The 22,150-nt window shown below is 36.7% G+C and overlaps 2 protein-coding genes and 1 long non-coding RNA gene across 3 annotated transcripts; 1 reads left to right on the top strand and 2 right to left on the bottom strand.

Annotated features, from left to right (window-relative positions):
• Window positions 1–631: 631 nt before the first annotated feature.
• LOC122086823 lies at window positions 632–2,748 on the bottom strand. Its single transcript, XM_042655773.1, has 4 exons — window positions 2,737–2,748; window positions 1,102–1,604; window positions 960–1,027; window positions 632–669 (listed from the first exon to the last, which is right to left on the bottom strand). Exons 1-4 carry the CDS (start codon window positions 2,746–2,748, stop codon window positions 632–634), a joined length of 621 nt encoding a protein of 206 aa, XP_042511707.1.
• Window positions 2,749–2,887: 139 nt separating this feature from the next.
• On the top strand, window positions 2,888–7,549 carry LOC122086129. The gene is made up of 4 exons (XR_006142335.1): window positions 2,888–2,987; window positions 3,236–3,314; window positions 6,292–7,017; window positions 7,102–7,549. It is a non-coding gene; the product is annotated as an uncharacterized LOC122086129 (long non-coding RNA).
• Window positions 7,550–19,112: 11,563 nt separating this feature from the next.
• On the bottom strand, window positions 19,113–22,150 carry LOC122085942 (mitochondrial carnitine/acylcarnitine carrier-like protein). The gene is made up of 3 exons (XM_042654569.1): window positions 21,855–22,150; window positions 19,935–20,326; window positions 19,113–19,844 (listed from the first exon to the last, which is right to left on the bottom strand). The coding sequence occupies exons 2-3, from the start codon at window positions 20,324–20,326 to the stop codon at window positions 19,343–19,345; spliced, it is 894 nt and encodes a 297-aa protein (XP_042510503.1). The 5' UTR covers window positions 21,855–22,150; the 3' UTR covers window positions 19,113–19,342.

Below are 22,150 nucleotides of genomic sequence, written 5' to 3'. Positions count from 1 at the left end.
TCTACTGGTCTGACAATTAATTCTAGATTGTCAAACTTTTCATTACTAGTAGAGATTTTAACCCTTCCAATTCTTTTTTGTTAAAGTCTGTCATTGATGGAAAACTGTCTTTTAGTTCATTCAGTCAATGAGCATGAATTGATCACTATGCTGGTTTGGCTCAGGTTGGGGACAACCCTTGTCCTAATTTAAGGAAACTATCAAATTTTATCCTATGAAACTCCAGACTCAACCTTGGGAGTCAAACAACAGTAATTGAATTAACTCTATCTGGTTAAGTAGGATAAGGCAATATTATGCTTGGATTGCATGGTGTACAGAAGTAACTCAAAAGATTGTGCATTAGAACATTAGAACAGAACTCTGCATTTCACTAGGAAAAAAACCACCAGCATAGTTAACACACATGCACTCACAAAAGGTTGATAGATTCAAAGCACACTAGATTTATTAATTGAGGAACAAGGCTTTAGCGGAAGGCTGCGTAGGTCAAGCAAACTAAAAGTTGTGGCAACTCCAAAGACAGACTGAGCTCCCTAAACGACAAACCCTGCTAGAAGTGCACAACCTGACCACTAAAAAGCCTCCATTGACAAGACCTCAGGTACCCAACAAAACCAGGCAACCTTTCTCATGACACCTTCAAACTGGAAGGGCCAAACACTACAACTGCAATCAGTTAGTGAAGTCTTGCATTAACATTGATATAAAAACTCAGTTTATGGGAACGAAAAGTGATAGCTGTGGATTTCTGTGTTTGTTTTCTCTTGGTATTATTGAGTTGTTTGTGAATTTAATTTATGGTTATTATCTCAGAGAGTCGGTTTTTATGGATACTGGAAAATTTTGATTTTACTTTGGTGCTTATTGTCATAAAGAAGAAGAAGAGGTTGAATAGAAGAAGAAAAGAAGAGATGAAGAAGAAGAACGAGAAGAAGGAGAAGAGGCGCAAAAGTTACCTGAGATCTTGGGTTCGGAAGGGGTCATGAGCTGAGTTCGCACTTCTCTCCTCTCTGCTCTCCTCTCTCTGTCGCAGAATGTCGGGAACTAATGTTAGAGGAAGAAGAAGAACGAGAAGAAGGAGATCTAATATAAAGTTACCTGAGATGGGTTTTTCGGAAGGTCTCTTGGAACAAGCTGGATTCGCCGACTGTCGGGAACGAAGGTTGGAGGAAGAAGACGAACGAGAAGAATGGAGACCTGAGATGGGTTTTTCGGAAGGAGGGAAGTGGGTTCTGGCTTCTCTCCTCGCTGATCTCCTCTCTCTGTCGCCGACCGTCGGGAACGGAGGTTGGAGGAAGATGAAGAACGAGATCACTTCTTGCCTGAGATGGGTTTTTCGGAAGTTCAGATATGGGTTCTGGCGGGTTCTCCTCGCTGATCTCCTCTCTCTGTCGCGGAAATTCCAGAAACTCCGTTTGGAGGAAGAAGAAGAACGAGAAGAATGCTTGCCTGAGATGGGTTTTTCGGAAGTTCAGATATGGGTTCTGGCTTCTCTCCTCGCTGATCTCCTCTCTCTGTCGCCGACCGTCAGGAACGAAGGTTGGAGGAAGAAGAAGAATGAGAGCTGAGACGGTTTTGGCTTCTCTCCACTGCTCTCCTCTCTATGTCGCGGACTGTCGGGAACGATTGTTTCAACAGATTTATTTTGAAACGAAACCCACCGACAAAACAGGGAGCGGGGTGTTTCGTCAAAACCCAGATTTTTCGTTTTTTATGTACTTTGAGTTTCAAAAAAACCGGAACGGAGCTGTACACTACCAAACGGTTTTTTGCGTTTTTTGGTTCTATTAACACTCAAAAACGCTAGAAACGTTTTTTATGAACACTACCAAACGGCCTTTGAAGTTTCAGCAAAGGGGGAGAGTCACGTATGAGGTTGAGAGGGGTATTATGGGAAAAATAAAAAATAAAGGCTAAAAGCAAGCCCATGATTCCTCACTCTTGGGGGTTGTCTTCAACCTCCAGCCAAGAAGATGGAGGCAGAAGACTATGTATGAAAGCTAGAACTCTCAATAGGATCAATCACATGGGTTGAACTTGATGAGTGCAACCTTCGATCAAAATTTTAACTTGAACCATAAGGATCCAAGTGACCAATAGAGATCTGCTGGAACAAGGATCAGCGGTAGTTGCAGGTTTAGAACTGGATCCAAATGGGCATCTTATGGTAGGGTGAATATCAGTTCTGGTACTCTGTGGAACTCACAAATCAGAAGTGCTTTTGATCTCAGATTCAAATATCTAAATCGCCTTAGGGTTTGCAGCTGCTCCTCCAAGCCTCAGGCCAACAGATTTGGTTATGAAGAAGATTGAAGCAAACCTGATGGGCTGCTACTGTCGGCTAACAGGGAAAACCGAGAAGAAAACCAGAGAAAGAAGAATACGAAGAAATAAAGAGGGAAATAAGAGAGGGAAAAGAAGAGATTAGAAGATTTAAAAGAGGGAGAAAAAAGGGGTCGGCAGCCATGGTTTCAAAACCAAAGAAATTTTCAACCAAGTTTCTATTCATCAAATCTCAAAAACTGAGTTCTTCTCTATTACATGACTAATATAAAGGAAAAATCAAACAACTAATGGAAACTACTTGAAAATGGAAACTATTTTAAAATTAGAAGCTAACTAATTTAAAAAGAAATTAATTCTAAAACAATAGAAAATCAAATTAAAAGATATTTCTTATAAGTCCATCGTGCAACTGCATCAATAATATTTTTTCCGTCATCGTTGCTGTACACGAGCCACCATTGGTCGCTGGTTGCAGGTAATCTCTGCCTTTTAACATCTAGGGTTTACGATTTTTTATTTTCCCTTTTTTTTTTTTTTTTTTTTTTTTTTGTTCCCACTAGTTATCAATTTTTCTTTTTCCCTTTATACATGTACCGGTGAGAAAAGACGGCCTTCGGAGCTCTAACTTATTGTCTTTTTTGAGGAGAACGGAGCTCTGATCTGCTCTTGCTTTTTCGTCAGTGCCTGGCGGAGAAACGGTAAATTCCCAGAGATACAAATCTGTTCTTAGTTTCTTCTATGCTTGTGTTTTTTTCATCTTTTTCAGCTTATTTGCTTAACTGTTGTATGGATTTTTGGCTTTATTGGTTCTCAGTGATGGGTTTAGGGTTTTGATTCATGAATTGCCAGTTCATACACTTCAGTTTTACTTCAGATTTTAAGCTTTGAATCTCTGAGATCGTCATATGCTGTTGCCTTTAATTTTATAGTTTTCTTGATTTTTCAGGATTAAAACTGAAAATTATTGAATTTCGATTAATAATGAAAGACAGAGTTCCTGAGTTCTGAAGTCGTTCGTATCAAAGGTTCGCTCTCGCTCTCTCTCATATCTCTCTTGATCGTGTTTTACAATGGATATTGAAGGAATACAATGCATGATGATGTGTTTCAGTTACCTCCTTTGTTTTGATACCTTTAAATGTAGCTAATTTAATAGTCAGAGGGTTGAGTAAAAGCAGATACCAATTAACGTTATTTGTTTTGATACCTCCTTTGTTTTGATACCTTTAAATGTAGCTAATTTAATAGTCAGAGGGTTGAACTAAAGCAGATACCAATTAACGTTATTTGTTAAAGATTATTTCAATGTGTTGGGAGGGACAGAAGTCGGATTTTTTTTCCTTGCTATTTCACTCAAGATGATGTTCGTAATATGAAACTCTCATGCTATTACAGTCAGTTGATTTTAAGAAATTCTGTAGTAATCCATCGATCCAATAATTTAGCTTCTTTTTAGTTTTTTAAAACCCCAAATAGATGGAAGAAACATGTTATAAAACTTAACTTCGATTTGATGGGAATTTCCAATTCTGGAGCAAACAAATGCTAAAATACTACCAAGAAGCAGAAAAAAAATTGTAAAATACTTCCTGCAAAGGAGATGATGAGTTTCCCTGGAATTTTTTTTATCTTAACCAAAAAGAAATTTGGATTCTTCTCAAGGTACGTGGGTGAACATATTCAATCCAAAAGTGATTCTGAATCACAGAGATTTAAATGACAAAACTTCAGTTTTGGAGCCTTGCAAATGGACGCTGGAAAGAAATATTACAGAAATTTAAGAAACATGTAATGAGAATTCTGTATTTCTAAGAGAACTTTGGGATCCTTTAGCTTTTCGGAGTTTGGCTAACAGACTTTGGTGGATTTTTAGCTTAGATGCTAAATCAGAATTCATTTTGTGCATTTGATTTTTTCCACTATATGATTGTGTTAATGCTCTTCTTGTTTTAGGCATTTTGTTATTTTGGGTTATCTTTGCTCCTCCTTTCTCTTACCCCTAATAAAATTCTTTTCTCAAAGGGGCGTGGGGGAAGGGGGGAGAAAGTTGTTGCCAGACTTGGCAATTTCTCCATTTACTACAAAGAGGAGAATCACAACCATTTTATGTTACGCTGTTCTAAGTGCTACTTCAACTCGACTAGTCCAAACTTTCTCTGCTGGTTGTTTTTTTCCAGTGGCAATTTGCCACATGTAGCAGGGGATATGTCTTGGTTATATTTATTTTTTCTGGTGTGGATGAGCTGCATGAAAGACCTTTGGCAATTTTAGTCTGTGTTGGCCAGAAATTGAAATATTTTACTTTGGAGCACAGTCTGGACCACTTCTTGCTTCCGATCATATAGAAAAAATATTTGATGTAAGTCCCCTTTTTTCCCATTTTTTAGTGGGAATGTGTATTTCATTAGTGATTCTTTCCGGACCTTGACTTGTCACATGAGTTTGAATTTCATATTTCTGTATGTGAAAGGAAGTATAAATATCTCCATATACCAGACGCTTGCTAATGAGTACTGCGTCTTCAAAATTGTATCCTTCCCATGGCATATAAGCTACTAGTGCGTTTTTTCCCAAAGCGAGTTCGCCACCAACCGTAGTAGCACTGTCCGCTAAAATTTGTGATTGATTTTTCGATCAAAAGTACTATGTGAAATCTTCAGTTTTTTCCTCTTTCTCTATCCCATAGGTACAACGTTTGAATCAATAGAGAACCCTTTCTTCTGTATGAATCGATATTAAAACATTCCAATTCTTTCCTGATACCTCCCAAGGAAAGTTGTTAGATTGAATCTGCAAGTGTCCCTTAGAATGCCAATGGTATCAAGATGTTGGAAAAATATGTTAGTCTTAAGATCCCTTGTGTGATCAAAATATCTTGCTCTGGTTATTTATAAAGGTTTCTTTTTATTTATTTTTCCCCACTTTTTCCGTTTCGCTTGTCCTTTCATCCATTTATAAATCTGCCCACGGTGAAGTCTCTCTTTTTACCTACTTACTGAACCATGGATTCCACCCCTTCGGTGTCATGACACTGCATCAGAAGGTTCCTTTTTTTTCACTCTGCCAATTGGATATGATGCACAAAACTGGTCAGCTCTTGAGTTTCCAGCTCTAGTTCTGTAGGAAAGAAATCAAAACAAGCAAATGGAGGTCGACTCAGAGATTTATCTGCAAATTTTTGGTTAGACCCTTAGACTATGTTCCAGTAAGTTGATTCAAGGAGTCATTTGGATAGGATTTTGTTTCTCTTCTGTTTTGGACCATATCTCAGTATTCAGATATGTTAGGAGGGATTTAATTGCTGCTGGAAATTAAGTTTCCTTCGATCAGTTGGACTTATTAGAGGCATCTGAGGAGTTTTGGTTGACATTTGGCCCTCATGGAGTTTTTTTATCCTGAAATCGTTTTGAATAATGCCTTAATTGTGGTGGTCCCTAATACTGATAGCGAAGAGGAAGAAAAAGACCTGGGTAGTTTACATAAAACTTGATTTTCTCTAATGCCATTTTAGTTGGGGACAGGGACCTTGAAAAATGGGACTGCAGGTGCAATTTCTCCAAAGTTGAAACATTAGGTCCTAGACCTTCAATGCAATTTCTTAAAAGTACAAAATAGTTGAACCAGAACCAGTTGATCCAAATCACATTCCTTGGAAGAAGAATTTTTGGATTTAGGTTTGGTTCAGTTTTGGGGGTCAAGTTGAACCTGCAGTTTAATAAGTTAGTCCCAAATTTAAGTCCCCAGTAAATTTTTTTTTTTTGGGTGTAATACAAACCCAAATATTAGGGGTTTAAGGCCTATATGGGATTAGGTTGTTAGTTTCTGTAAGTTGTATTGGTGGTTACTTCTAGGCTAAGTTAGAAAGAGTTTGTTGGATAGAAAGCAGGATTTTCGTATTTGATAAGAGGCATCCACTACTCAATTCTTCACATTTGCCATCCTTTTTTTGTAGTGTTATATAAATACTTGAAATTCTCAGCGTTTTTTCTATTCTTTTTCCAGAAATACATGGCACATCTTCTTTCTCATGGAGAGCTTGGTGGGAGTGGCTAGCTATTGATCAAGCATTCACCACATCCAGTTATAGGTATGCAAAATATAGTTTGCATAGAACTCTGAAGGCCATAGGAACTCTTTCTTGACAACAGAAGCTTTGCCACAATGATAAGTACTTTCAGTGAAACATAAACTTCCACTGAACTCCAGTAAAGTCTTGAGATCGGGTCAAGAGATAAGCTGCCAAAAACCTGCTTATATCGGATCAAGAGATAAAACATCTTGAAGAATTGATTCATGGATTCGGGGCAATGTTAATTGAGTTGGATAAACAAAGTCTGGCTATTTTGAACAAAGTTGTTCAGCTAAACTTTGCATTTGATACTTGCTAGAAGTTGTCCAAGCAAGAGAAATACTTGGCCGCCAACCTTTCTCAATGCCAATTTGATCAACTCCATGGTCAGTTTTTGCATGTTATTGCAGAAAAAGATTCCTTGCAATCAGTCAATGAAGGTCTAAATAGTAAGGTCGCTGAGCTGCAACAAGTTCAAGAATTTGTGATGGTGCAACATTCTGAGGAATGCCGTCTAGCTGAGGAGAAAATTCGGAGGTTGGAGTCTAAGGCATCACTGACTTTTGTTTCAAAGAAGGCCGAGTTGGAGATGTTGGTCCAAGTTAGAGGAGAACATCAAGAATCTTATATATGCTTCAAATCAATCTGAAAACAAAATGGTGTGAAATATTTGTTTGCTGATTTAAGGGTAAATTGTAGAATGTTACTCTTCTATTCTAAATCCATTTTATTGGACTTTGCAGCAAGATTTATTGCTGAAAATATCAACATTAGAATCTGAGAACCAAGATATTCAAGAGAAATCACAGGCAAAGCTACTAAAGAAAGCAGACAAAATAGAAACTCTTGAGAAAGAGATTGACAAGCATTTGGAGCTTGTGAGTTCCTTGAGAAACAAGTCAGCCAGCTTCATGACAGTTCAAAAGAGAAGGAGCAGCAACTTCTGCAATCAATAGACAGCAGGAAACAGTTAGAAGATAAAAAAGAAGAGGTTATAGAAAAAGTTGGAGTTTTTTGGTATTGTAATGTTAAGAGAGCTTAGTGAGTATTTAAGAGAGAAATTATGTTTTTGCAGATTCAATCATAGCTAGCAGTAGTTGAAAGCAAACTTGTAGAAGCGGAAAAGGAATATGATTTGATGTTGGAAAGTAAACAATTAGAGCTATCAAAGCATTTGAAGGATGTATCTCAGAGGAATGATCAGATTTTATGTTTTTCCTATTCAGATAACTGTAAAAGAAATATGAACAGCTTTGTGAGGTCTATCAACTAATGCAAGACTAAACAAGTGATTGTAGAGAACATAAACTTCTTAGACCACTCTCCTTTCCTAAAATATTGATTCGATTGGTGTTTATAATCCAACAATATTGCAACTCTGAGGTCAGAATAACGCAGCCATAGTTAGCATATCACATCTAAGCCCATCTAGAGAACAAGAAAAAATCTCAAAAAGCATCCATGAAGTCTTTCTTGGCTTAGATAAGTAAGAGGACAAACTGACTTCAACTCCACCTCCACCTCCATCTCCACCCTCCACCCTCCACCCGAGAAAAAAAAAATGAACTTTGAAAGAGAGGGGGGAGGAAATGATCCACTATCACCCCCACCCACCCTTTTAAGCTCATGACAAGCTGCAGCACATTAGCATTCTGCCTGAGCACACCAACACAAGCATTCCAGGCTATTGCGGGACTAAGATAGAGAAACTGAGAATCTATTTTCATATAGAGCCCACAATGGAGGATTCCGACAATGAAGCCTCTAAAAACAATCAAATTTTATAGTGAGATAAGAAGAGGGAGAGGGAAACAATTATATACAACAGGATTCTATGTCCAATTTGTTTTTCCGAATCCATAATAAAAAAATCCCTTACCTAATATGACAATGATAGCTCTCAAGCACTCTCTCTTTTCAGTTTTGCTCGCTCTTGCCAGATAGCTTGACCCCTCTCCCAAGACGGCTCTGCTACGCAAGATAGTTCTTCTTCTATAGTCGTGAAACTATTAAGGTCTGAAAATAAGGTATTAGGGTTTAATGAGACGAGAATGGAGGAAGGAAAAAGGAAGAGAGGAGATTAGTGAAGCAACGTATGCAACCCCAATCACCTTCGGGGTGTGTATTCCTTTTTTTTTTTTCTTTGGTACAATCGGGGTGTGTATTCTAAAAAGATGAGTATTGAATTCTTTGAAAAGGAGGGAATAGAGGTGAAAAGTGCACCGATTTTTCAGAATTTCAAAATCTGTATCATGGGCTTTGTATGGCCATTGGCCACTCCTCTGTAATTATACTTTCTATTTTCTACTGTCCGGAGAATGGTTTGAGGATTTTAGCCCATAAGCGCCAACATGTCAATTGGGGAACCAATCCAAATCCCTGCCGGATTGGATCTTATAATGCCTCTTCTACTATCTTAAAAAATAAGAATAAAGAATATAATAAACATCAATGGACCTGTTTCTCTATGCAATACATCCAATAGACCAGTCTTGGGGATGATTTGGATTTTATGGAAAAAAAAAGGGGGAGGGATGAGGCTTTGGGACCAATTGATCTATGGATCTTGTCAAATTTAGAATCAAATGGTTAACACATAATTCTTTAATAAATTGTTGGCTTCTACCATATGTAAGATATAGGGGGGGGGGGGGAAGGGGCTACCTAGTTGCATGGTTCTTATAAGCCCTAAATTTTGAATTTTGAATTTATAATTTATAATTTCACCACTCACTGCAATACATGACATCACATGGCAGCAACATATATTTCCCCATAAACTATCACTATGGACTTATTTGGGAAAGGGTAGAGAACAAGGCTTCATAGTGTTTTTACAACTTATCTTATGCATTTGCATTATAGACTATGGTAACTGATCAAAATGCAAACATGATTGGATTTTTTTTTTTTTTTAATTCATTAACTAAAATGTATAAAAACATCCACCAAAGTTCCTCTGCCATATATTTTAGTTTTTTGTGCATAACAAGGTAAGCCAGGTGCTCAAACATAAGCAAAACTTTGATAGAGAGCTCGAGCAAAAAATGAACTAAAAAAAGAGACTTATAGAATAAGAAAATGATGGGACTGAGGTCCAAGGCCACAGACTGATGTTGGCATTCACAACTAGGTTATGCAAAATCTTTAAATCACTCCAAACTTCAATCACGTCCCATCCTTTGTCCTTTGCTTTCTTCAAACTGTGGAAAAGGCTTCTAGGATCTACCTCAATACTTTTTCTTATCATCATATGGTCTACACATATTAAAACAAAACTCCCCCTTAAGAGAATGTCATAAACCCAACATGAATGAATCTTACCTTGCTTCTTCAATGATCTCATTAAAATAAAACAAGTACTAACACCAATTGATTTTTTTTTTAAGTAAAATTGTGACTTCAATGTATTTTTTTATTATTATTTATTATGCCACTTGTCACATGAGCCTTGACTTTAATGGAATTGATGCTGCCTTCTCTATGATATCATATACAATCTTGTGAAATGATTTCCTTCATAAGATAAACCAATGATTACTTTCCTATAAAGTCAAGCGTCTACTTTGAGGAGTCGGTGTCAACGAAAAAATACAAGCTTTGCTACTCCAGACAAATCCATTTTAAATGAATCAACTATTTTCTAAGAGCTCGGGCCACCTTAAGAAAAGAAATTACATATAGAGTCATGTTTCATAAGACTCATCATAGTTGATTTTTTTTTTTTTTTTTTTTTTTTTTTTTTTTTTTTTTTTTTTTAATAAAATCAAGTGTTTACATTGAGGGAACTAATATTTAAAAAAAAAAAAAAAAAAAAGAGGAAAAAAAATGAAAAAAAAGCTGTAATATTTTAGGAAAAAGTAAATCTGCCTACATATCCATTTAGATATAAAAATATATTGATTCTTTTATCACCAATAGGTTCATTGGTCACAATAAACACTCAAATCGAAATGAGAAAAAGGTGAATGAGCATTATCAAAGCAAGTATCAGACAACAATTGCCACTAAGGTAGCGATTCCTTCATTGCGCCATTACTTTACCATCTATATTTCAAATTGACTTGTTACGCTTGATATTCTTTTTCAAGAAATGTTGAAGCATTAATAGATGAAATTGATTTTCCATCTTTGTCATGAAAAGGATTTAGAATTTCTCGTTCATTCAAACAACTTGACTGTCACTTGAGCAGAACGTTGAAATTTTTTATTGGCCAAATGACTTCAATGTTTGCATTGAGAAGATAGTGCCAACGAAAAAATACAAGCTTTGCTAGCTAGACAAATCCTTTTCCAAATGAATCAAATATATTCCAAGAGCTTAGGCCACATTAAGAAAAGAAAAATATAAATATCTATAAGAAAAAACTAACATTTCAAATCCTGATATCTAGAGAGACCCTATTCCCCAAACAAATAAAAAGCATATTCCCTAATTTTTTTTAAAGAAACAATTTACCCTAATTTTTTTCTTCTTTCTTTATAGAGCCAATCCATATCCCATGACCTAAGTGGGTAAAAAAATTAAACTTAATAACAATTAATGAATCTTGATGGATTCGAACCACCATTTCTTAGAGATTCCCCAAGTGCTTTACCTATTTGAGCTAAAGACTTATACAAGTGGTGAAATTTATGTCCTGTAGTGCTATTTTATTCATTGCACCGTATGGAACCAAATTATGTAAGAGAAAGCACCTTCAAAGACTACATCCAAATCTCACAATGCAATTTCAAAGAAAATGCATTATTTCCAGTAAAGGATGTACTTGTTTTCACAATCTCAGTCCTCCAATCAAGGGAGTTTCAAATTAAAAAAAATTCATTAGTTTTATTAATGGAATCCATAGAGAAAGGTGTATTTACAGCAACTCCATTTAAGGCCAAACTCCAATAGTGAAATTCCCCAAATAACAGCACCAAAATGTATACATTCTTTTCACAAACCAAGCAGCCCAAAAGTGAGCCCATACAGTGTGGCAACATTATGAGGTGATATTTCAAAACCTTAAAGCTTATCAAAACTGCTCAATTCCCTAAAGATGGAGAGAAATTTAGTTAAGAAAATAAAAAATACAATGATGATATAGCATGATAACTCTTTCGTTTCTATGCAGCCATTTCTAATTGAAGCATTTAGTCTCATACATAGAACGAAAGAACAAAACTTCATTCCATATGCTCTAAAGCTGGCTGACAGCTAGTATTGTTCACACCCAAAACCTTCCCCCACCCCCCCCCCCCACCCCCCCAAAAAAAACCCTTTAAAAATTGGTTGAAAAGCCAATGAAAATATGCGGCCTAATCGCTGATATGCAAGACCCAAAGCCTGGAATAGATGAAAAGCTAATGAATATATACATTGCATACTTCACAGAAACCTGCACAATTGGGGTAAACAGTAGCAATTACTACAAATAGCAACAGTAATCCATGGTTTAGATGCAAAAAATAGCAATAATAAGAAGAGAACTTTTATTTTCAATGAAAAGCAGAAGCAGAGAAAGAGAAAGATACAGGGTGGAACCTTGACTATGCAATTAGGGCATCATAGAAGGTGATTAAGTTTCAAACTAAAAGACGAAATAGAGGAGGGCACATGAGGGAAGCAAAATAACATCCACAATAAACTGATTCAAATCCTTGAAGTTACAGTAAATGGAGGTTACTTGGGAAGTTGAGGTGGCATAGCAGAGCATGACAAAGATAATTTACAAGTGAATCAATCTGAGCCTTGGATTTAAACAGATACTCTGCAACATCAGTGGCATTCTGGTTTTGATGTTAACGGTCATGTTTTTGCATCACTGATCCATGGCTGTGGAAAAATTGGATTGGCCATCGAAGCTGAGAAGATATTTGTTGATATTAAATCTTCCGAGGGTATTGGGAAATGGGAATTGGTTCATTCATCTATGATTTTGGTGTACTCAATGGTGAAAATGAAGGCGTTTGCTGAGATGCTTTGGAATGAATTGGTCAACTTGATGGATTCTAGAGTAAGTGAAGAAGCATTGTTGTCGATGATGCTCTTGTATGGGGCACTGGGTTTAATCGATAATGCGGTAAGAGTGTTCAATTGGTGGAAGAACAGTGGTTTCTGTTGAAAGATTGATGCTTGTGTTGTTCTTGTAAATGCATTGGTTAGTTCGGGCAAGCCGAGTCAAGCCAAGATAAAAATGTCCAATATTCTTCCAATGATACGAATTTATTTAGCTACGATGGAAAGTTACCTGCAAGTTTTGGGTTATTCAATCATGCCATCATGTTGTTTTATGAATATAATATCTCTAGGTCAGAAGCAGATGAAGTGGTTGCCAGTAGCATTCTAATTAGGATCTTGATTCAAGCAGGTCGATTTTCAGAGCTCAAATTTTACTTAGATTCTTGAGACATGGCATCAGGTTTTCAATAGATAAGGGAACTCTTCAATTGGAATCATGTAAAAGATGATTTGTGTTTTTGAAAAATTTCCCATTTGATTTAGTAGAGAATTGGTAATAGGTGAATTGAGTAGAGCAATGTACAACCATTATTGAGCTTGAAATAACACCTATACAAAGTATGAGAACCAGAAAAGGTAAAGTATAAATGAGAAAAATAGATGAATTTTACCAAAACAATGATGATAAGAAAACCCAAATAGCTCTGCATACATCAGAGAAATCCACAATATCTACACAAATTAAAGAGTCCTACCAACCAAGTTTTTGATATGAAACAAAAATGGTAGAATTATTATTAAAAACTGGAGAAACTGAATGGTGAATTTCTTTTTCCTCATGAAAACAAATTTTAAAGAAGAATAAAAACAAACACTTAGTGGGCAAGAAAGTAAAAGCATATCTCATCAATCACGAATTGAGCACAAAGAGTAGGGATTGAGGGCAATACTCTTGTTCTTAACGGGAAATTAAAAGGGGGTCTTTCTTCTTGATCTCATGAGGGAACCACTGAGCAACTTCTTGCCAATGAACTTCTCATGGAGAACTTTGTGAGGTGATCTTTGGATTGTTGGGTTCAAATCGTGACCGAATATCCTCATCCTCGCCTTTGTCGCACCTCTTATGACCGCTGCCACCAACATGCTCCTCATGATGCTGCCGCTACTGCTCATTATTCCAATTTAGTTCATCTTTTACTCTAGCCTCTAGGTCCTCCAATCAATACTCTCTGCTACAACCCACCGCAACACAATTGAATGTAGGACACTGGACTGTTTTCAGTATATCTTCAGCAATGTTAGGGTTAAACACTTACTGAGTGAGCACGTAAGTCGAATACAGATCTGTCTACAATACGAGCTGGGAATCTCCACTTCAGATATGTCTGCAACTTGCCTCTGAGAGCGTTCTGTGCTTTACCACCATCGCTTAGAGCTTGGAGACTGAACCCGCCACTCTCGTTTCTCTGTCTCCGGCAACCATCGAAATCTTCTCTTAAAACGAAGCACTCCGATAACACAGAACGAGAGTGTATTTGGGAATTGGAATCGTATTGTCTTAAAAATTGATGTGTATATCGTATAAGGTTATGTAATTAAATCAACGAACCAGATTTTATTATGCCAATTCGAGGAATGAGATTGAACCCAACCATGGATTCCTTTATCTGGTCGGTGGACCAGAAAAACTTTTGCCTAAAAAACATCTTCAGTTTAAGATTTTTTTTTTTTTTTTTTGACTTATTATATAAATACACCAATTGCCAGTTTTGCCCTTTCTTCTTTATTGTCTTTTATTTTTATAAATAAATATTTTTTATGATTTACGTTGTCAATTAATTCCTCATCCTCCTCTATCCTCAATCTATATCTTTCTAAATATTATTTCAAATATAATATAATATAATATAATATAATAGATTAGCTACATTAATATCTTTCTTTTATAAATTGTTTCTCCCACTTCACCTAAAAGAACGCCCCACCCCTCAAACAGTCCCAAAGCAAAACGACGGCTCTCTCCCACACATCTTTCTCTTCGGGATAAAAATTCTCTGTAATTCCTTATCCGTGCAATACCCCCTTCAGATGGTGACACGTGGATAAAGTAATTTGAACGGTTCAGATTAATCCTACATTGATCCAGCTTCAATTCACTGGTTTGGAGTTGGATCAATGCAGGATTAATCTGAACCATTCAAACCATTTTGTCCACGTGTCACCCTCCCAAGGGAGTATTGCACAGAATTGTACAAGATTAGAATTGCAACGATTTCTATCCCTCTTTGAGAGGATTTAAAAAAAATGATCCTTGTAGCTTATTCCATTCAAACTAGGACGGATAAGAAAATTTAAAATTGTAGTTTTTCAACCTATTGTCGCAGTTGCAAATTTCATCAGCAGTGATTGGGGAAAATTTTCCCTACATCTGTCTTTTGGTTTCCAATCTCTTTTGATTATTCTCCACATTCTTACCAAGTGATTTAGGAAATTACCCATAACTTGCGAGAAGTTCGCACTGCCGACAAGAAGGACAATGATATATGGTTATTGAGAATATAAAGGAATAATTGAGCTCATGGAATTACCACATAGGTCGGTCCGTTTGTGGCCAATAGAAAAGAAGAATTTGATCTTTGGTAAGCCCTTTAAAAGGTAGTTGAAGCACTGGTGGTAGCATGACAGAACTCCTACCTTATTCCCATTGCTTTGGTTTTTTATTCTTTTCCTTTCTTTCATTTATTTAATTTTTTTATGTTTTCGTAAATTCTATCTCATATAGACATGGTTTGTCTAAAGTCTATACATTGGGAGTATTATTTCAAAATGTAGCTGTGCACACCATGTCTGTTCTCTTCTAAAATGAAGCCAATGTAATAAATTATCTATGGGGAATGAGTAAGAAATCAGGGTGTTTAAAACAGAGTTAACAATTCGGCCGAATAATTCACCATGTCTGTTCTCTTCTAAAATGAAGCCAATGTAATAAATTATCTATGGGGAATGAGTAAGAAATCAGGGTGTTTAAAGCAGAGTTAACAATTCGGCCGAATAATTCACGAATTATTCGGCCGAACAGAATTTTTTCGAATTAAATAAAAAATTCTGACCGAATCCAAATTAAAAATAAAATTCGGTAAAAAACGCGCTTTTTACTAATTTAATTTTAAAACGCGAATAATTCGGGCTGAATCGAATTAAACCAAATTATTCGGTCCACTTAAATAGTATTAAAAAAAAAAACAAACAAACAAAACGTCATATATGAAACCCACGGTATCCATCATCAAAATAGTTTTTTTTTTTTTTTCATCTTCTTCTCCCCCAAATTTCCTCCTTCTTCTTACCATATTTTTTCTCCACTTAATTCTTTTGTAACAATCGTACGAATCTACTCTTAGTTTCATTTATTTCTCATAACTTCATCAGTTCATCCTAAGATATGGGAGATATCAAGCCTTGATGGATAATTTGAGATTCTGGGGGACCAGGACAGATTCATATCGCCGTATCGATCAATCTTCTTTTATATTGTTGCTTTAATTTTGAAAAATTAGTGCATCTTAGTGCAATATGGGTCTTGTGAACCCAAGCAAAAGGATAGTGACAAATTTTTATGGTCAATTTATTTATTTGTTTTACTGTAGTTGTAATCTTGCTTTCACTGTTTTGGAGCCTAATATATTTCATGAGTAGAAATTGGATTACAATAACCATTGCTTCCATCGCTCAATGACAATTTTTTCATAGTTTTTTACTTTATTGTATAAAGTAATTTGCTCTTTCTAAGTACACAAATCAAGTTAATAACTTGATAAATAAAAAATATACAATAAACTATAAAAATAATATTCGAATTTTTTACCCTACTTTTATTTTTTTAATCGAATAACTCTCAAATCCGAATCCGACTCTGATTTTTATTTTGTCTGCTTTTTTGACCGAATCCTTAAATTAACCAATCGAATTATTTTGAATAATTCTCCGCCCAAATAATTCCTGAATTCGAATTTGCTAATTATGGTCCAAACAGAGGCTTGGTCTCCATGTTTTTAGTTATTAACCGAAGAATTAAAGGTATTTATATTCCTACTTCTCTTTTCATTATAGCTTAATTTCTATCATCCATTACTCTTTCTGTTTGTATCAAGGAAGAAGAATTTATAATATTGGCAATGCTCAAAACTTGAAAGTCTGGGGAATGTAATCCTGTGGTGTATCATTAGAGATAAATTCTTTAAGGGTTTTATTGCCCCACTGAATTGTCCAGTTTCTTTTTATTGAACACTAACCAAATATTCTGTAGTAGAAATAGGCAGCATGGCTGAAATTGCAAAATTGATATATACCTATTGTTGCAGCAATTGATTGGATATGATCATTTTGTTTTTCTTAACAGGTGGACTGCTTCTAGGTGGAAGAGGCAAGGTTTATAAATTTGTATGGACTATTCCACATTTTATTTCCCACTCTTTATAAAATAGTCTGAAGAGAATAAACACCCACCCCCCAACCGCGCCCCCCCCCCCCCCTGCCAAAAAAAAAAGGAAAAAGCAAAGTGGTCTTGGGCTGAGACAGCCATAGTAGAATCGTGCTTAATTCTGTCTTCTTTTCTTTTTCATTTTGGTGGTTTGATTTTGCTTACGTTCTTCATTTCTGTTTAATCTGGGACTTTTGGTGATATTTCTCTTGAATTGCCCTGTCAGTTTACTTTAGCAAAGGTACTATAGTAGTTTTGGTTTGCTGGTTTTTGACTTCTAAGCCAAGTAACTATTGGAAAAACAGGGGATGCAAATTCAAATGGTATTGTTGATGAGGGAATCCGGAAAAGATTTGCACCTTTACATTTCCCAGATTGGGGGCTGCATTGGTTGTTTGCTATGCAGAGCAATTGGGTGGTTTTTGTAGATGGTGAAAAGCTTCAGGACGAGCTCACCCACCGTAGGTCTGGAACAGAACAGCAGTTGCAGGGTCTGATGTTGGTCTTCGAAGGTACTAATTAACCTTTGAACAGAGCTTGAATCACACAGGAAGAAAGACATAACGGAGAGAGAGTGTGATGGATGGGAAGAGAAATGGGGAGTAGGTTTGGCTATCTCAGCCTGTGCCTCTCACGTTTGACTCTCTCAGTCGTTTTAGCCTCTCTCAGGAGTCAGGACCATAACTTGCACAAGAAAAGCTCAAAACTTCATTCATTAATTGTGTCAAAGCCTCTACAATGATTACAATTTATAGGTTGACACATTCCTTTCAAAAAGGGAACTGCAAATTAGGAAACAATAGGAAAAGGGAAGAAAAACAGCGAAGGAAACACATGACTTTGGAAAGTCCCCTTTCTTGTACAACAAGAACTAGACTCAAAATGGAAACAAAAAGAAAAATCCAGCAAAGTCTTCAGTCTTCTGAAAAATTTTCTCCTATTCCTCCTTGCAACTGTATCATTCTTTTCTGAAGGGAAAGGTTAACTATTGGTACTGTTACATAAAATCATATAGGGTGTTTGATAAAGAATCCTGAACATCACTGGATTCAATAGATCTCCCATTGTTTTCTCACCTTTATGGCAGTAATTTATCGGTCTCATGTTGCTCACCAGGATGCTGATTCATGATGCTGAAAAGTTATTGATGAACAATAACTATCATAACCCAGGACCAATTCAGTTTAAGGGACCAGGTTCTGATTCCAAAGCCATTTGTTTGTGTGTAGAAGACCATGATTACATGAGAAGAATGAAGGAAGTGCAAGCTTACTAGAAATGGTTACATTCAACAACCAAGATGTCCTCTAATGCAAGCTAATTCATTACATCCTCAGTTTTGCTTTTCTTCTTCTTTCTGGGTTCTGGAGTGTGATTCTAGAGTCTGACGACAATCCTCTGCTCGTCATGTGTGGTAGGTAAAGCTGTTGGTGAATCAAGGTTCCTCAGTAGAAGTATTTGACGGCCACCGTGAGTTATGGAAATGAATTTTCTGGGCATCTTTGAAAGAGGCATCAAAGGACCTATCATTCCCAGATCACTTTCTTTTGGCTTATGCGACCTGGGAGGGATTTAAAGTTAAAGGAAATGAAGGGCATCCTAATTGACTTAAATGCAATTGAAATCTATTTTTTTGTTGCTTGCATGATGGTTTTGGTGCATATATTGTCCATCAATGAGTTGAATTTTTTATTTTATTAAAAATTACAAAAAGTTTCTTCAGAACTAGCAAAATATTTCCAGAAGGCAAAATCACAAAGCATTCCTGTTTATAGCAGATGTGCATTTATTGTGTTGCAACCTCTTGGTAATGAAGATCACTAATGAAATCTGAGAGTAGTTTCTAGCAATCCATACCACAGGTATCACTGATAGTTTTAAAGTATATAATCTAGAAACCTGAAACCTGGGAGTATGATTACGCATGAGTTACAAAAAGGCATCCGCTGCAAATACTTTGGTTGACATAGGTACAAAAATCCTCTGTGGAGCGGCAGTAAGTGGCAGTGAGTGTCCAACGGCTGGGGTGCACTGCCACTCACTGCAGAATGAGAGAAAAAACCTATTTCTAACGATCACTCAAATTCTAATTTAATGCACCCATCCCATTTCACAAGGCAGCCTTTTTATCAACAACATTCAAAACCTCATCCCAATTTAATGGAATCGGCTACATAGAGATTCGAGTAAAGACGAGTGTGAAGATCCATGCAAAAAAAATTGATGGATTATGACTAATTATCATAAGTGCTATCAACGTGACACACCACTACAAATCAACCACATGCTTATGACGACATACCATATTTTATCTGTTAACAAAAACCTGGTGGAACTTGTAACAATGATTTTATTGCACTAAAAATTCCCTACTGAATTCTCCCTGGTTTTACAAGTCAATGCTAAATTGCTGAGAAGATGTCTTGTGAATTTTTGTTTCCCCTTCTAAATTCAATTTTTATAAAACAGTTTCTGAAAATGCGACAATAAATTATCAATAACATTTGCCGGAAACATTTTGCTGCCAGGAAAAAATCAGTAATATATCTCAAATTGGCTTTCATCCCAAGCTGGATCTAGTCAACTCATATGCCAAGAAGCAGGCTGCATTTGCCGGAACGCTGCGAGCAATTGCAGGTCCAAATCCTTTATACAGGCCTTTGACTCCTTCAGATGCTAGGATCTTCTTGAAGGCATCAATGGAACCAGAGAACTTCGGATTCTTGTAGTCATCAACCTGAATAACACTCTTTACAACATCAGTTGGATAGACTGAGAGCCAAACAGAGGCTCCTGCTAAGCCTCCCGCAACAATTAAAGAGCCCCTACCAAGAGCCGAAGTGTCTTGGCCCCCAGCAAAGAACTGCTTTAAGGCTTCATAGACACCAAACATCACAGCATTCCCAGGGACTTCACGGCCAAGGGTGGGTACCAGACCTTTGAAGAGGCCTCTTACACCCCCTTCTGATCGAAGAACATGCCTTGTAACATCCATTGGACCTCCATACTTCCTTGCCCCAGATGCAGAGCCATGATGTGCCAAAGCACTCTGGGCTTGCAACCTTCAATATAAAACCAGTAGCTAAAAGGCAAATATTTAGGCTCCATTTGTTTCCCCAGCACAACAAAGTAAAAAGCAGAATGACACTGACCTGCACTTGATCAACTCAGTGGGGCATGCAAGGAAGGATACAACTACTCCAGCCCCAGCACCACATACAACCTGCTGTCTGACTGAAAGAGGAGCACCGGGTTCGGACCTCAACAACGCTTCCATTTGTCCTCTTACAGTGAAAAGCACAGCATTGAAAGCTGCCACAGTGGCAAGTGGGGCCCCCATACCTTTGTACAAGCCCCTCGGGCCTTCAGTTGCAATTGTTTTCTTAACAGCATCTATGGCACCTGAATACTTGGGAAGCTGGCCTGGGGATGGGATAGGCTGGCTTTGGAGCTTGACCTTGATGGTGTCAAAGGGGTGCCCACATACCAACTGTGCTGCCCCTCCAACTGTCCCAGCAGTTAAGTCCTTAGCTATTTCTGCCATCTGCAAAGAAAAAATAAATAGTAGAAAAGATCAGTTGAGCTAGTTACAGGCATTTCAAAAAAACTTAGGTTCCTCATGCTAGCTTGATCCAAGCATATTTACACTTTATAGCATCTCAGGTGAGACATAAGATTCATTGGGATGCTATTAGGATTCTTGGAAAGGGAGCAAAAAAAGTGTAAGCTACAAATAAGGAACTTGATGACACACATCACTGCTGCAAGAAATGAAAAATCTTCCATCTCTATGCAGGCTCAGGTAAATAAGTGAAGTAATTGAGAAGCATGGAATTAACAAAAAAAAGTGAGCAGCAGGAGTTAGTTCTTGCAGAGAAATAAAAACCAAGAAAACTGTTACATTCCATGACCCATGGAGCAAAACTGAACAGTCAGATCCGGGAACAGTAAAAAAACTTTGTTTGGTATGGCGTGTTTAAAATGGCTTAGAAATTGAATGGAATAGTAAAAAAATTATATAGTCAAACATTTTGAGAAACGGCAAAAAAGGAAAATGGACGATACAGGTTTTAAAGCTTTAGATTTGAAAAACAAGAGACAAAAAATAAGAAAATTATTTGAGAGCATCCTATTCTAATTTTTGGGTGAGGGAATTCTATCCAGGATTCTTCCTCTAACTCCCTCTATCCAACTGTCAAAATGATGAAATCATCTATCCACATGGCATAGAAAGCCATCTATTCAGGAATGCATTCCCACACAGTATTTTTTAAATAGCCAAAAGAAATTAGAAAACAACTCTAGGTATTCTAACTATATGAACCCTTGATAGATTCAAATTCAAGTACTTCAAATGGAATATCAATTAGATACCTAATGGAATTCATTGCCTTGCAAATCAAGCCTAAACAATAACTAGCTTGTAGTTAACATAGTCCTTATAAGTCAAGATTAACCAATATAACAATAACTAACTGAATAGATAACCTAATTCTTATTAGTCAATATTTATTTTTTTGTGTATGGTTGATGATGGAGAATTGTAAACCATTGGATTAGTAACTGAACCTAGCAACAGAATAAGCATTTTCACAAACAACTGCAATCCCTACCAGAGTGTGAATCTGGTATATCTACTCTACGAACCAATACAAGGATTGAAGGGTTCATCTTCTTGTGCGCAATAGATCAAATATACAGAATTGGTTGGGACAATCTCTGCAACTCAGCTCTTCATAAACCGGGACTTCCCTGAGACTACATACTACATCAAGAGAGTGGGTAGGAGTAGAGGAGGACTAGGCGTTTATAAAAATGAAAACCCTAGACGATTAGTAAACGAGGAACTCGCAATCAGAGAGACCTAAAGCTGAAGCCTTGACCAAACAGCAATTGGATAACATTAATCTACATAAAAGCCCAGATCACGAGTTTTTCTAATCCAAACAGAGATCAACAGAGAATTTTCAACACCAACACATAAAAAAAAAAAAAAAAAAAAAAAAAAAAAAAAAAAAAAAAAAAAAAAGAATAGATTCATGAACGATACCTCAATGAAGCTAGAAATTTACCTGTGATGATTATCTCTGAAACCAACAAAGAACTCTTTTTTTTTTTTGGTAGAAAACAAAGAACTCTCACAGTAAGGTGAACCCCACTTCCCTGCAATCAAAAATCCTGACTTAAAACTTCATTCTGAGTGAGAAACACAACGGATGCATCACACGAAGAAAAGGGTTACTAATCGGTTTAAATATGAAAGTGGGTCAATCTCATTCTCATTAGTGTGGGGACAGCAAATCATGATTCACGAATGAAGAGTTTTGTTTTTTTGGGTCTGGTAGGTAAGGGTTTGTTCAATTACCAA

The sequence above is a fragment of the Macadamia integrifolia genome, chromosome 8, assembly GCF_013358625.1.
Source record: "Macadamia integrifolia cultivar HAES 741 chromosome 8, SCU_Mint_v3, whole genome shotgun sequence".
In the NCBI taxonomy this organism is placed as follows: domain Eukaryota; kingdom Viridiplantae; phylum Streptophyta; class Magnoliopsida; order Proteales; family Proteaceae; genus Macadamia; species Macadamia integrifolia.
Note: the sequence above shows the minus strand (reverse complement) of the source record. Positions and strands in the feature narration are given on the sequence as shown.

Coding starts and splice junctions, on each gene's coding strand:
- LOC122085942 (XM_042654569.1), bottom strand. CDS start 20,326: ATGGCAGAAATAGCTAAGGACTTAACTGCTGGGACAGTTGGAGGGGCA. Junction 19,845..19,934: donor ACTGAGTTGATCAAGTGCAG/GTCAGTGTCATT, acceptor TTTATATTGAAG/GTTGCAAGCCCAGAGTGCTT.
- LOC122086823 (XM_042655773.1), bottom strand. Junction 1,028..1,101: donor TTCCGAAAAACCCATCTCAG/GTAACTTTATAT, acceptor ATTCTGCGACAG/AGAGAGGAGAGCAGAGAGGA. Junction 670..959: donor TTCCGAACCCAAGATCTCAG/GTAACTTTTGCG, acceptor AACTGATTGCAG/TTGTAGTGTTTGGCCCTTCC.